The sequence below is a fragment of the Tachypleus tridentatus genome, chromosome 9, assembly GCF_004210375.1.
Source record: "Tachypleus tridentatus isolate NWPU-2018 chromosome 9, ASM421037v1, whole genome shotgun sequence".
Lineage (NCBI taxonomy): Eukaryota > Metazoa > Arthropoda > Merostomata > Xiphosura > Limulidae > Tachypleus > Tachypleus tridentatus.
Window position 1 is genome coordinate 72,788,927 of NC_134833.1, and position 16,570 is coordinate 72,805,496.

Genomic DNA, 16,570 nt, shown 5'->3' on the forward strand with positions numbered 1-16,570 from the left:
ATTTTAGAGTTGTAAATCTGAAAACTTACCGCTTTCTCAACGGAGGACTTGTTTATAATTAAACACAAAGCTACACAAAGGGGTGCCTGTGCTGTTGTCACTATGGGTATCAAAACCCTGTTTTTAGAGTTCTTTGCCTATAGACTTATCACTGAGCAATTTTAGTTTGAACTTTTTAGCTGCTCCCATAGGCCGTAAAGAACGATATTTTAGTGAAATATATACATTTACATCTTACAAACGGATCAATTTTTATTTTTCAAATTATTATTTATCAGACACGAAATATAATTGATTTATGTATTAAACATTAAAATATTTTTGGGATATTTTACTTCAGGCAGTTGTTTGGGTAAAAAACGTAAAAACCAGCCTCGAAACTACATAGTAGTAAAATATGTTCTTAGTTTTACTTTTTTAGATCAATTTCGTTACAAAAAATATATTACTAAAACACTGATTGAAAAAGCAGGTTGTTTATTGTATACTTAGACAGTTGTCAATAATATTAACAAACAATTTGACTATAAGGAAAAATAAAACAATACAAAAAGAATTAAAGAGTGCCAAAAAAAAACGAGTTTTTTGTTTGTTTTTCTTCTGAGTGGGTTTGTACTATCATTGTTCTCATTTTAATTATCACCAGGATGGACAGGCTATACCATTATCCTAATATAGAACTCGGTTTTGATAGCATACTGCACATAATATAGATAGAAAATCAAAACAAATAAAAAAACCGAGTTTCTTAAATCCAGTGAAGACTCAACCAACCTAACAGGAGGTAATTACTAGCTTTCCACATGGCTGTTGTATTTCAGTTGTGTATGTTGATTAGCAGTGTCTGTTTTTTCAATAATCGGACTCTTGCCGACAGATGCTGCAATGGTAGAGGGAGGGATGAAATGTACATATATTTGCAGCTGTGTATCACTATTGTTAGATGATTTAGAAGCCAATTCAACAAATGGTTGCCTCGGCAACAGACAGTGGCTCGTGAAGCTGTCCAGTGTCACTTAGCCTGGAGCCATTGTTCACGTGAAGGAACGGACATCGCTGGAGCGTATAGCATTGTTACCCCTGGTGGCAGATGGTATTAGTTAATCGCAACCCCTGTAAGCGGGCCATGACATGCATCCCAGATGTCCATGCAGCCTAAGTGATAAGGGTTCAGGTAACTTTCATGTTTAGATATTCATATATTCAGTATTTTGATAACATGTAGTCATTTTTTGGGATTTTCAGAAGGCCGAAACAGCTGTCTTTACTGTATTATCCATATATAAAACACATGATTAGTAAACTAAAATATACAGATTTGTATGTACAAAACTGCGAGATTGTTCTTCTGAAATCATTTTGTTAAGGTTTACAGTAACTTTTTTCTCAAGGGAAACCAGTGAACTTGTTACACACATGGATATTTTTGTAACGTAATGCAATAATTTCTTATAAACGACAAACGTTTGAAAGTTGTTAAGTTTTTAAAACACTTTTGGTTTCGTATCTTTTAGCGAAAAGCTACATAATAAGCTAGATATATGCGCTATTTCTAACATTGAGAATAGAACCTCAGACTATTGATGTAAATCCGTAAACTCACCGCTGACCCTCTGGATTGCACGATTTTTGGTGTGTGAAACTTAGCAAATATCTTGCTACATCTCACTGCTCTTCACTTCTATTAACACTCCTACGAAAAGTGGGGCCTAATAGGCCCCAGAGCAACTTGAAAGGTTATTAATATTAGGCTAATAATTTTGTATTTAAATGAAATTGCCATTTAAATCCATTAATGAATGGATTAACGAGATTCCCACTGTCCCTATCTACTATCTAGCGAAACCACAGCCAGGGGAACGGGCTTGGAGAAATCAGGACTAGAAACGTCTTTTCGTAGGAGTGTTAACAGGTCATGTGTTTCGAAATTCATTAGGTATCAAAACTTACATAAAATTCAAAATATTTTGGAAATTCTAGAGCTGAAAAAATATTAATTCAACCCTTTATTATTTAAAGTCTAAAACGTAATCCATATTAAATAGAACACGAAGACAAAAAATGAAGATATTTAATGATTGACCAAGATTTGATGACAATACATAACTTATATTGGTTTTCATTCATTTGAACACATTTGTGTGTATTATATTTGAAATTTACAGAATTAAAAAAGCTTATTTTTATGAGAAGAAGAAGAGTTATTTATCAAGTTTTACTTGTAATTTTGCAGTTAATTTTAACAGAAATGAGATATGGAAATAATAATCTAGAAAATTACAATTACTCACCCGTTTACAACTTCGATGAAGAAATGTTTTCTATATATATACATACTCAGAAACCTCTGCCTTCGATGGCTTAGCGTCAAGTCTGAAGGCTTATAACACCAAACCATCCAAACACAAGCTCCAAATTTTATATTATAACAATTCTTAATCTTGTGTTTCACATAATTAATGATAGTTTCGAATGATAATGAAGTTAAGCTTTAATATTCCTTTAAACTTTTTTTTTTAAGATCTCCTTATCTACTTCATGGACTCGGCATGGCCAGGTGGTTAAGGCACTCGAATCGTAATCTGAGGGTTACGGGTTCGAATTCTCGTCACACCAAATATGCTCGCCTTTTCAGTCATGGGGGCGTCATAATATAACGGTGAATCCCACTATTCGTTGGTAAAAAGTGTAGCCCAAGAGTTGGCGGTGGGTCTAGCTGCCTTCCCTCTAGTCTTACACTGCTAAATTAGGGACGGCTAGAGCAGATAGCCCTCGTGTAGCCTTGCTCGAAATTCAAAACAAACCAAATCCTTGATACACTAGACTGTATTAAGTACTTTACGATAGGTTATTTGTGCTGTGCCCACTGAGGGGATTTGGTCTGAATTTTAGCTGAATAAAACTTTCAAGCTCGCTGCTTAACCACTGAGAGGCGAATATTTTGTAACAACAACAATTAAGAATAAATTGTGACACTATAATAACTATATAAAAAGAACATGTGAATGCAAAAAATTATATTTCTTAGTGTGTAAAATAAGTTTCCTACTGTCGCTCTAACGTTACGTATTGAAAAGGGCTTACAACTAAATATCTTGCAGGGAACAGAGAAGTTAGTTGTAATGTTCATGATCATATTAAAAATAGATTTCCGTACAGCTAAAAGAAGTATGGAAAATAATATTGTGTTTCATGACAATATAAAATAGAGCTTATTTTATATCAGTTTATATCTCAATATAATTTAAACATGTAAAGATGTTACGAAACTTCTCCCATTTTTAAACGTAAGTTTAACATACACTTTTATCGCAGGAATGAACTGCGCGATTAAAATACTTTTACCTCCTATTTTCTTATATTTGTACAACAGGTTTGTTATTTTACTACAAGCAAACGTTTTAGTAATAACCCATATTAAAAATTAGTTTTAATATAGTAAAATGATGTGTTAACATTTGTATCTCCGTATGGGAAACATATACTGAGTTTAAAAAGTCGCCTTTATAGGTTCCCCTGTGGTGGATACAATAGATAGCTCAAAGTGGGTTTATGCTGAAAACAAAACACAGATTTATTCTGAATGATTCAAATTATTCCTATGGATGATACGCCTGACTTTTTAATTTCGCTGGTTCGAATCCCCATCACACTAAACATGCTCGCCCTTTCAGCTGTGGAGCGTTATAATGTGCGGTCAATCCCACTATTCGTCGGTAAAAGAGTAGCCCAAAAGTTGGCGGTGGGTGGTGATGACTAGCTGTCTTTCCTCTACCCTTATATTGCTAAATTAGGGACGGCTAGCGCAGATAACCCTCGAGTAGCTTTGCGCGAAATTTAAACCAACCTACTTCGTCCTCTAATTTTTCGTTTGCCGAGAATGTTTTATTTATTTGTTGTTAAGAGCAAGTAAAGTTACACGTACAAATGATTTTTAACGTTATATTTCCAGACTTATTGCTGAGACACTGAGATACTTGATTAGAATATTCTTTCTGACGTTGATTGTTTGTTTGAAGCAAAGCTTGAAGCAGTACAATAAGCTATCTATGCCCTGCGCACCACGAGTATCGAAACCTGGATAAGTCTGCAGACATACCGATGTGCCACTGGTGGACTTCTGACGTTGAAAATGTCTGTTTTTAAAACCATGTAAATTATATCAAAATTTTTAGTATATTTTGTAGAATAAAGAAGTTATATATTTCATATACGTACATACACGCAAAAATCATTTATACTACTGCATGAAAATGTTTTGGATCAAAAACCCAAGAAAAAGAGAGGTGAAGAACAAAAAAGGGAAGAAAAATAGTAGGAACCACCTCAGAAAAGAACTCAAGGCAATGTTCTGATTTCTTTTTTCACGTGGTTTGTACACACCTTTTTAAATCCCCAACCGCGACTTGCTTTATTTCCTCTATGTGATAGTAAAACTTCTGTAAAGGTTGAAGGCACAGGAGGGATCTCATAGAGAGGCTGAAAGGGGGAAGAAACGCGAGGGGTAAAATGTATCCGGGGGAATTGACTAAGCATTGGTGAACTTGTGAATTGCGCGTCTTAATGGTAAAATCTATTGTCATCCTTTGTGAAGGTACAGAACAGCAAATTTTCCTTTAATCTTGTTCCTAATGCTTTGGTATTCATCAGCATTAAGAACATCTTACCTGAAATGGCCCATGTTTTGTGTATTTCTTCGACTATGAAATCAACGTACACGTATCTCTATATATACACTCAAAATTCACAAAATTTGATAAAGACATTGATGTTCGAAAAGCATCCAGTAATTTTTGTGAAAAACCAGAAATGCATTTTTATGAAATACAGATTTACTGTTAGAATCACTTCTAAAATTCTTAAGACGTGTGAATTAATTATTTATTGAACACAATAAGCTGCTATGAAACACGAGTCAGTTTTTATTTCTAAACACAATCCTGAGTTGACTACTAAGCTATAGTTCTAAATCTGACAATGTTAGAAAGCAAGGGCTTTTCTAGACAAAATGGACCCAGCATGGTCAGGACGTTTGAATAAAGAGTGGAAGGAGAATGACCGCACATCTCTACGACTTTAATGGCGAGCATGTTAGGTTCCAGGTTTCGATCCTGCGAACCGCAAGTCGTGAGTCAAGTGCCTTAATCAATAAGTCATGCCAGGATATTTAAATTTGTAAAATGTTTGTTAACAAAGGATCCTGATCTCCAAATGTTGAAACGAGTTAATGTACTAATTAAGACTTCTTAAAACAAACAAGAATGTAACACAAAAATTCAATACAATTTGTCAACAGTTCTGGTAGCGGTTGATTTTCTGTAAGCATATCGTTACGCTTTTAGAAACTCCTAATTTACCTACCCTCTGTTGACAGCTTTAAACTAGCTTCCTGCATTGAAAAGTATGATGTTGCATGGGCAGTATTAAATATATATTAACAGATATACGAAGCTTTTGTCGAACATTCTCTTGCTACATTGTATTAATATTAATAATAACATTTGTGTGCATATAACTATGAAAAGAACAAGTAATGATCCGTGTCGAGAAAAGCTCAAAACTTTCCCCTTTTTTGGCATTGGCATATTGCTTCAAAATTGCGTACGTTTCATTGGATTTGTGACTGCGTGAACTGATAACGTAAGATATTCCCATGATACCAATTCATGTGTAAAACACGTGTTACTTTTGAGATCCAAAGATACTGAGAACATTATCCTACGTTTCAAAACATTAATTTCGAATTTTGATTTGCTGTTAGTCCACATCAAAGTGTTACTTTTTTTACTCATTAATTTTTTGTCGAATCTAGTTCCCAAAGAAATTTCATTGTGCAAGTGTTGAGTCTTAGATCTCTAGGGGTATTTTGAAATGTAATATTTTAGAAAGCAAGTTAGGTGTGACGTGACAAAGTGATTAGGGTGCTCGGATTGTGAATCCGAGAGCTCAAAGTTTGTGTTTTTATTGTCCTTAAATATTTCTTCGCACTTTAGGGCCATGTGTACACCATAAGAGTGACAAGTCGGTGGTGAGTGCTTTTGAATAACTATCTTTCTTTAGGTCGGTCAATTCAAAATTAGGAAAGGCACTGCAGGTATGCTTTCTGTGCAAATTAGAATATTCTATTCAACGTTTTTATTCTTTTAAGTAACTAGCGGGTTCTTATTTATGTACATAAAAACCCATCAGTGGCACAGCGGCATGCCCACGGACTTACAACGCCAGAAGTCGGTTTGATACTCTTGGTGAGCTGAGTATAGATAGCCCTTGCACAGTTTTTTGCTTAATTTCAAAGAAAGTGTAAATAAAATGCGGAATTGTACCGGAATTGGTTCAAACCGCCTTTCTTTTTCTCGAGTCATAGTTTAACTTAGTTTTATTCTGTAGTTTCTTCAAAAGGTATGAATTTTTAAAGAGTAACTATCAAAGTAGCCTTTTTGGAAAGTTTTATTTCGTGATTAAAATCGCTCAGGCATTAATTTTTATTTTCATGTGTCTAATACAAAACGAAAGGATTGACAAATTAATAGGAATGTGGAAAACTGTACTTGTTTACGTGATTTTTATTGCAAATTGTATGCAAGAAATTATTTTTTATTTCTAATTTAACGCAGGAGTTAGTTATTCTGTGCTTGTTTTATTTTATTTCTTATTTGTGCGTGTGTTTTCTTATAGCAAAGCCACGTTGTGCTGAGTCCACAGAGAGATCTTATTTATAATTTTTGTACAATAAGAATAGGAAGAGTTAATGGATTAGGTGAAGAAAATCACGATATCATAGTAATTTGAAGAGTGTTTTTTTTAATAGCGAAGTAAATTATGATTTTTTTTCAGTACAATTGTAGTCTTTAGCCACGTAATTCAACTTCAGTGTAACAGACACAGTTAGTTTTGAATTTTAACTATCATTAGAAAATTTTCATTCAGGGAGTTATAATATAACATACACAAATCGTAAAATAATCGACAGAGGGATACATGAATCATGTTAGCTGTTTGGCTTTGTTCAATAGGTTGATAATAGTATAGAAAGTAGAATGTACCCAGCGTTTTATCACATATTTGAAATCGTATATTAAAATTAAACTAAGTAAGAAATTATTTAATATCATATAAAGAAGTATCTGGCCTTTATGAAAATACACGCAAAACCAGACAGAAAAAAAAAACTGTGGGCAAATCATAGCATACACATATTAACAATACTGATCACTCGAGCCGATCTGCTTCACATCTGTATGCAAATATGCTATAGAAAAAGCCGCCATTCACAGCCAACGAAGTTCCATGAGGCGAGAATTGGCAGGAAGCCAAGTTTTGGAGGATTTAAAAATGGCTTCCATCGTGTACAAACACGTGGTTTGGAGCCCGTCAGACAGTTGTAATAGGGACAGGTGGTTTTTACAGCTCATATGAAGGCGCGCCTTAGACACATTTCCCCGGGGCTGTGGAACTTTAATACTGGCTCTCCATGCTTGTTCTGTTTACGACGGTTTTATGCTTGAGGCTTCCAGTTTACCGTTTAAATACATCCAACTTCCTTTGTAGAACAACAGCTCACCATATGTTACTCAGGGCTAATCAACCTTGATTTGTTTTTTATGAAAATACCAGACAAAGTGATCGTTTGCTTCTAACCGAATAATATGTAAGCATTCAGTTGCTTAGAAATTGTTATTCACTATGTAATTAATATGTACGTTGATTGCTAACTTATTACTTATTACAATTAAATTTATCAAAAGGAGGTCATAAATGAAAACAAGTAGAGGGGAAATTATTTCAAAATATATAGAAACTAAAGATCGTATTGAATGATACACTACATGTTACTATAGTATATTAAAATAATTCGTTGTTGCACTTTATCAATTTTAGTAACCAAATATATACTTTATTCAATTTGTAAAACTTGAGGTTGATGCAGAAACGTAAAATATAATGTTGATGTGAAAACATGTAAAACATGATGTGGATGTAAAGTTAAACATTTTAATACTTCATTAAAACCTATTTTTATTAAACTTGTATCAGAATTTGAGATATACTAAGAATGATGAAATATGTAGTTACCAAAGTGGAAAAAGAAATGTTCATACTAAATTGAGACTATAAAACTTTGTATGAAAATACCTCTTTAGTTATCCTTGTGTAATTTATTTTCGCACCCAAAAAAGTGTAAGACAATCCACAACTTTTTTTATGCTCAAACCGTTCCTGATTTTGTATACATTCAAGCATATCTGTCCCAATAAATGCTACCTTGTTAAAGTTAGTAAGTATAAACGTCGTGCATTTTCTAGTTCTTGATGTAATTAACTTTTTTTCTCGTACTAAAATCAAGGTAAAGGTCAAATCCCTTTGATATAGAATAAAGTAAAGAAAAATATAATTATTTTGTAAGTTTGTTTTCCGAAAATATTCCAATACATAATATTTCTTAGCGTAACTTCAAATATACCACACTCAGATTTCCAACATCTCGGCAATGAATAAAAAAAAAAGTTTTGCCATTTTAAATGAGCATGAGTTACTTCTATATGTACTGTTTTGACTTTATTTTTTACTCAGAAGTATCAACGTGAACGAGTACAACACGTGCGTACTTTATTGAAATATGCTGTATTCTGTGTGATACATGATTTTTTTTCCTCTTTTTCAGAGCTCAGGTTCACCTCTTATACTCCTTCCTTAATCGCCACAGCTAGTGTTGCTGCCGCAGCGAATGGTTTAAATTGGATAAAAAAACCGTGGACAACGCTAGAAGAATTACTACGCATACTCCAGCAAATAACAGGCATTGAAGCTGTACGTGTATTCTGTTTGTATATTTGTATTAAAGCTACACATTGTAAACGTTATACTTTCTTAAGCGTTAAATACTCTAAAGTGATCATAATAACCTCATCAACTGCATTATTAGTTAGTCAGTTATTTCATTCATTTTAATTCTCCAGTCTGGAAATTGTAGAAAATATAATTTCTGTTACCTCGATGAAACTTAGTGTATCTATTTTTAATACAGTTATTCTGTTTTGTAGACTAGAGAGGCATTTTTGTGTATAATTTGAAAATTTGGCATACAAACTTCTAACAAAACGAATGCAGTTATAAAATGTACGTACGCTCGTGGCTTTTTAAATCATTCTATGATCATCTTTCATGTGTTTGTCCACAATAATGGGGAAAATGTCTGAATCTCAAAAGTTTTCAATTATTTCGAATTCCAGAATGCAATATATCGTTGCGTGGAACAAATAGAAGAAATCGTCGAGTCGAACAGAAACGTGTCTCAACCAACAGTGGCAAAGATTAGTACTCCGCCTCCTTATGTTAATAAAATCAGTTCACCCACGAATTCTTCATCTATTTCTCAACCAGAAACTCCAACTGATGTGCAAGATGTGCATTTTTAAAAGATATATAGAGTTTTATAACAAAATAGAAGAATGCAAGTTTGTAGATACGTTGTGTATGTGGCATCCTGTCATTTAGATTACTGATATTAATTTATCAACATTAACAACTGACTAAATGATGTTGCAGTTTTAGAAACTATGATTAAGATACCACAGGAACATATTGTAAGTATTTCAAAATGTAGTTACTGTAGGTTATCTGTTTATAAAAGAAAAGTGTGTATAAGATAAAAGTAATCTAGTCCATTTAAGCCTGTACATGAGGTTATTATTATACATTTCGTATCAGTATATTGAAAGTGGTAATTTGTCAGAGATCTTCGCATTTCTTAAAAATGATAAATGATTTCTACTGAGCTTCAGAACTATATTAATGAAATCCTCAGACCACTTTAACCAAACGTGATCAAAATTAAATTCACTGCAATTTAACTATGTCGAAAAAAATTTAATTGAAATAAATCTGGCAATATGAGTTTGAAATTTCTTTGTTATATTGTCACTTGTTTTAGGAGAAAATTCAGATTGTAGTGTTTGATTTTAGTAAGTAATAAGTTTAGTTTTATTTAAATTTCACGATGTTTTATATCTTTTGTCTTTTTATTGTTTATTTGTCATCATTTGATTTTATGATACATTATTATTGAGCAAAATTCACAATATCCTGTGTCCATTTAAAGTTTATTAGCCAACATAATTATTTTTAGTTAGATATAATTCATAGTGGCAAAATACTTTCAAAAAACATTAGTAGGAGTTTCTGTACTTAATCATCAATTTTAATGGTTCTTCATCAGGATAAGGATGACAAACATTTTTAATGTGAATGAAAAGATCTTATTGAAAGCAATGCTATACTCCAGTTCAAGTCTTAACGAGGGCTTTAATTTATCACTTTATAATATTATTTTGAATGTATCACAATTATTATGTATATCTCAAAAATAGTCATTTTACACGATAATAAAATAATCAGAACATATTAACGTTTGCTTAAAGTAATAATATAATTGTTTTTTAGCTTATTCATAGCCTGTGGTGTTAATATGAACACACACACCTGATGTTGACTAATTATGAAAGATGTAAATATATGTATGTTTGTATGTAGTAGATGTATCATCACATTAAGGCAGTAATAGCCTTACAACAGTAGCAAATAACACTCCTCCATATAATCTTTTAATAACCATTAAATCTTTTAACCTTTTAATCACCCAGTCATTAGAATTTTCACACATTTAAGAAATTATGAAGATTTTCTTAATTTTTTAAAAAAATTAAAAATGGTTTTCTAAAGATGGTTTATCAGAAAACCAGAGCTCCAGTATTTTACTAATGCTTACACTCTTATATCGGCAAGATGTGCTTGTGAACTATTTCCTATCATAATTAAATGAATGTGTTTTATATTGGAAGCTTTTTGTGTACTTCTTATTTGCGTAATAATGAAATGAAATACACAATAGTAGTTTAACGTTCGAAAAAGCTATAGACATCTACTGCATTTTGTATACATCATAGAATATTTAGTGAGCTTCCATCATAACAATTGAGATAACATGCTGATTGCACAGGAGAGAACAAAAGTCTTGAAAGATTCGGGGCACGAGCCTATAGGTCCGGGAATTTTCAATGTTTCGGTATGATATCGATCATAGTTTTCTATTCTTATTTTCAAGACGCCAATTGGAAATTCGAGGCACTGTCAAACACAGCTAGAGAATTGGCCCTGTATGCCAGTGCCTGGCAATGCCTATGAGGTAAAGTAACAAAAATATGCTAACTATCGCTTTAACGGGGGTGTTAAAAGTTATGTTTTCCTTCATTATCTTTGTGAGCGACTAACATGTTTTAGAAATTAGGTAAATGTCATGATATTATTGTAACAATCTCTAAGTCTGCCAATAACAATTTTTATCAAGGTAAGTGACCTATCGGCGTGCCTCAAGACAGATGTGGTCATCTCTTGTTCAAACTGGAGTCGTTTATTTAAATCTGTAAACACAATTTCCAAATAAGTGTACAACTATAGAATTACCTTTGACAACCTCTTTAGAATACAATACTATCAAGTCACTAAATGCGGATAGCAAGTGAGGCTAAGAAACTAAGTTTGGGGAAACTTGGCGTAAATAACTTATTTTCATTACCTTGCTCCAACTTTTATTATTATTTAGCTGCTTTTATTACATGCATTTTATCTAATGGATTTTCATCTATTATTAATAATATAGGCCAGGTTTCAAAGAATATAGTCAAGTTTTCTAAAAATGTGCCGAAAATTCTTATTTTTGAATGATGTAATAAGGAGCTGAGAAAAAAGTTACTTTTTATGTATATAAATGTAGTAGGGAGCATAGAATATCTATATGTACATTCAGTTATTAAAAATACCATGAAGTCCCAGAAAATATTTTATACCCTGATTATATATATATATATATATATATATGTGTGTGTGTGTGTGTGTGTGTAATCATTATTGCTCAGTTTATTAGTTTTCTTCTACATATACTAGCAGGTCATATTATTTTGAGAGGACGGTTAAGGTATTTTTATAATGTGTGAAGTTGGTTTTTGTTTTCCATACGAATGACTTTCCATGTAATATTGTCTTTCGTGTGATAGAATTTAAAGCTGCACAACTTCGATGATACAATATCTAATAAGAGAACAGAATTAATCTGTTTAGTAACATTTTACAAGCACAAACATCTTGCCATTAATTTTAACTTATTTTTTTACCCGTCTAAAAAGAAATTGCTTTTGTGTAAATGTTTCGCGAAATATTTATTGTCGGTTAAAGAATGTTTAGCACATTTACTTTAATGATGAATGTAGAGTTGTAGATGTATTATTATTGTTGTGTTCTAAATGATACGTAAAAATATAAAATATTCTGTGAGAAAAATATGAATTTTGACTTCTAAAAACATTGGATCACGAAACGTAATCAGATGCATTCTTTGTTGCTAATTAGATACAATTATTTTAAATCCCTTCAAACGTATGCTACCATACACGTTTGTGCTTTTGAAAGAACTCGCATGCATTTTTCGAAAACGTTTTTATTATCAATAAACTTTCTTTGAATTACTGTAAATATGTAAAAAAATATTGATATTATCCACTATTTTAATAACTATCTTGTAAGTTCTCAAATGTGAGTTTTCTATTATAAAGAACAATGATCTTTAGTCATTAAAATAAAATAAATGACAACATTGACGTTTTTGGAATTGTAAGTGTGTGGAGTTTTCTGGCGTACACTGACAGTTTCAACTGTACAGAAGATTATGTTTGTATGTTTCTTTGTCCGTAACAAATATTGTATAAAACCATAAGGGATTTTTAGATATGCCTCGAAGGAAATTTAAAAATCCTTATTTTATTCACATTTGTGTTCAAATGAGTTTGATATCCATCTTTCGACAAATGACGCATTCCCAACGTCCACGCGTTGCTAAAGGAAAAAAGTCGCGCTTAGAGCAAATAGGTTTGTTGGTTATATTCAGTAAACCGTTGACTAAGGTTATCAGTTCAGAATTGTTTACTTACTTACAGTCATATGCCAATAGTTTCAACTTTGACTGGTTGACACTCAAACAATCTGACAGTGCAAAACTATACTCTTCAAAAAAAGAAACGCAAAAGGCAAAATTTGAGACATATTGTTAACAAGTTTATTCCGGGTAGTTCTGTATGACATGTGTGAAACTTTGCACATTCACTGCTGAACATCCAAAGTCTGCAAAGGCGAAGTCCACGCTCACTAGTTGAACTTTAACGTCACTCAACGTCAATAACGAGTATGCCTCCCGTGAGCATCAATAACTGCTTGGCATCTCCTGCCCATGGAAGCGATGAGATGACGAATCACATCCTGTGGAATGGCTGTCCACTCAACCTGCAAAGCTGCTGCAAGCTGAGGTAGAGTCTGCGGTTGAGGTTGTCGCCGTCGCAGACGTCAGTCCAACTCGTCCCATAGATGTTCGATGGGGTTTAAATCTGGTGATCTGGAGGGCCAGGGAAGAACGTTGATGTTGTGGTGTCTCAATAAGACTGTGGTGAGTCGGGCTGTGGGAGGACGGGCGTTGTCATGTTGAAAAACGTCGTTGACGTTCACCATGATGGGTTGCACATGGGCCCTAAGAATCTCGTCGACGGTTACTTACGGTCTGATCGGAAATCCTACGCAGCCCTGGTATGGTTGAGGCAATAGACGTTGCAGTGGTGGTCCTATCCCGAAGGTGACGTAACCGGATGTAGCGATCTTGTGCAGGTGTGGTCTGACAGATCGTGGACGGTCACAAGTTGATCCATGTTGTTGGTGACGATTCCATAGCCTTGTGATGGTGCTTGGGTAGACATTCACAGCCCTGGCAACATCTGATCGAGATTCGCCTGCTTCCAAGCGACCAATGGCGTTGTTGCGTTGTGCTTCAGTCAGTCTTGGCGTAAATGTGTTGCGTGCCGGTGGCTTAACACTGAGCTATGGAAACCGAGAACCCGTCACTTTTATAGGGATTTTGCACATGTTGCACTTGCAGAACATGCAGACCTCTCAAACAAACGTATTGGACACGAATGCGTTTTGGCGAAAAATCCGATGTTTTCCTCCGTTTTCAAAGTGCACAACTTTTATTGTCATTTTGGTCTGATAATCAGTGCCTTAACACGTGTAACATCACATACTCTGAGCTTGTAACGTTATTACATATATTTCTCTTTAAAATAACAACAATATCCCTTTTGCGTTTCTTTTTTTGAAGAGTATAGTATAATATCATGCATACTATTACCAGCAGTAAATTTTACGATGTATTTATGGTTTCAGCTACAGTATTACAACAAAATAAACATGTGTAATTCAGTGTTTAGCCTAAGGAAAACTACTACATGCGACCGATTGAAACCAAATTTCACATTTCAGTAACAGCGTGTGAAACCTCTAAAAAAGGTGTACAAAGCTGCTACTGAAGGTAATAAAGAGGGTTAACGTAGCGAGCCTAAACTATTCAGAATAGATGCTCAGTAACTTTACGTGTTCTTTACGTGAAATACAAAAAACTAACTAGAAGAGAGCAAATCATAAATACAGGTCTAAACGTTATCCCTAGAACAACATAAGGTTGCCTCAATAAACATGTAACTGCTTAAAAGAGGCAACCAAACCAAAATTCTTTGAAAGAAGAATAAGACTTTAGTCAATGAAATGAGCAATCTGGAGAATTCTTGATTAATTTAAATACAAGTTGTATTAAACAATCAATAATAGTTTGTTCGATTGCAGAGGGATTAATGATACACATGGTTAACGTACAACATTTATTGTAAACGTGATAAGAGGTCAACACAGGTGTTACAACCAATGTGAAGACTCCTTTATTCCAACAGCTTTCTAATTCCAACCATGTTTATTTTTTATCTAAAGTGTAAATTCCAATTATATGTTTCAAAAATTCTAACTGTTGAACCCAGTGGCACAGCGGTATGTCTGCGGACTTACAACGCTAAAAATTAGATTTCGATGCCCGTGGTGGGCAGAGCACACATAGTCCTTTGTGTAGGTTTGTGCTTAACTTAAAACAAACTTACCCATCGAGAGTACTTATAGATATTGGAAGTATGCGATCATTTCTTAAAACAGAAATTCTATCCCTACCTCAAAATAAACTCTTAATTGTGCTCATTTTCAAGCTCGTAGTGTGTCTTGCTAGATACGGTAGAATGAGGGTCATCCAACAGCGTTGACGTATTATAAAATACTACACTTGTGATATCGTTTTCCCCTTTGTACTTTCTTACTACTTTGCTTTAAACTTTCAACGAAAACCTGTTGTCCAATAATGACATTTTATTATCAATTAATGCGGACATCATATAACATGTTAGTGCACTACTAAAATCCCTATGGATAAGAATATAAACTGAGTTGTTTTTTAAAACTGTCAGGAAATATCCTCTGTCTAACTACATGTTCGGTGAGTTGAAAACCAATAAACAACCAACACTTAATAATACGATGTAGTTCCAATGAGGAAACATTTCTTATCAAGGGTCTCTGTTTATTAAACTACCTGAACTAAGCTTGAACGTGAATTAGCGAGTAATGTTGAAGATCTACACACAATTAATTGTGCCTTGACTGTTAAAAAGTACAACTGATTTTTACCATGGTGTCATCTTCCCACAAACAAATAATCCGAGATATGTGGTAACAAAAAAAAAAAAAAAGAGAGGTTAATGGAACACATGTAACCATGTCTTGGAATACACAAAATTTTATTATGGATATTATTAAATTGGTATGAGTTTATATGGAAATTGACAAGACCAACAGCCAAGGTGAAAAAGAAGCCACACTCAAAAGTGATTGCTTTGTTCAGTTGAAAAATATTGTTCTGTTTCATTTCCATATATATAGATATATGGTGAATGAAAAATTTAGAAACTTAGTAAATCCTAATAAAGCATGCTTTTTGAGGAAATAAAGGCGACTTTGTGTCACCTACCGTCTTATATTTTAGAAACAGATAAAATAGACTTGTGAAAATTATATTGGCAAAAAGTTTGTTTTGTTTCGTAAGTTTTTGTTGTTGTTTTTTCTCGTTGGTAATTCCTTTTCAGACTTTGCCAATGTAGACTATTTCAACAAAGAAGTTTAAATTTTCAAATAACATATTGTGGTTTTCTTGTTGAACGGACGACAAAAAGAATTAAAAGCTTTTAATAACTTTTGTTTTCTAAAACCCGAATTTCATACATTGTGTATTAGAGTTCGCCACTGTTAGTTCCATCTTTCTGTTAAAAATGGAAAAGATGATTCACGTGTTTTAAGATTTGCGTAAATTAAAGTCTCTAATTTGAATTTATTTGCATCTATTATACTATGTAACACAAATTTTGTTCCTGGATAGTATGTGTTATTTCTTAATTGCTCATGTTGTAAAAGTACAGAAAATGGCCATTATACCCTTCAAACTTTGCTTTTGTGACCTGGATAATGAACTTTAAAAATTAACGTATTTTCTATGTAAAAGCGGGCAAATTTGCACACCTTCATTTACATAATGGCTGAATAAAACAACATATGAATCAAGATTTACATCTATTTATACTGAAGTTATACCAAAATGAACATAAAT

General features: G+C 33.3%; 1 protein-coding gene across 2 annotated transcripts; it reads left to right on the forward strand.

Annotated features, from left to right (window-relative positions):
• Positions 1-397: 397 nt before the first annotated feature.
• Positions 398-10,837, forward strand: LOC143225487 (G1/S-specific cyclin-D3-like). 2 transcript variants are annotated; one of them, XM_076454977.1, is made up of 3 exons: positions 398-1,174; positions 8,663-8,808; positions 9,231-10,837. In XM_076454977.1, the coding sequence occupies exons 1-3, from the start codon at positions 1,132-1,134 to the stop codon at positions 9,414-9,416; spliced, it is 375 nt and encodes a 124-aa protein (XP_076311092.1). In that variant the 5' UTR covers positions 398-1,131; the 3' UTR covers positions 9,417-10,837. The 2 variants fall into 2 exon arrangements, 1 of the variants encoding a protein (XP_076311092.1); XR_013013875.1 differs by lacking the exon at positions 398-1,174 and adding an exon at positions 7,308-7,648.
• Positions 10,838-16,570: the final 5,733 nt, after the last annotated feature.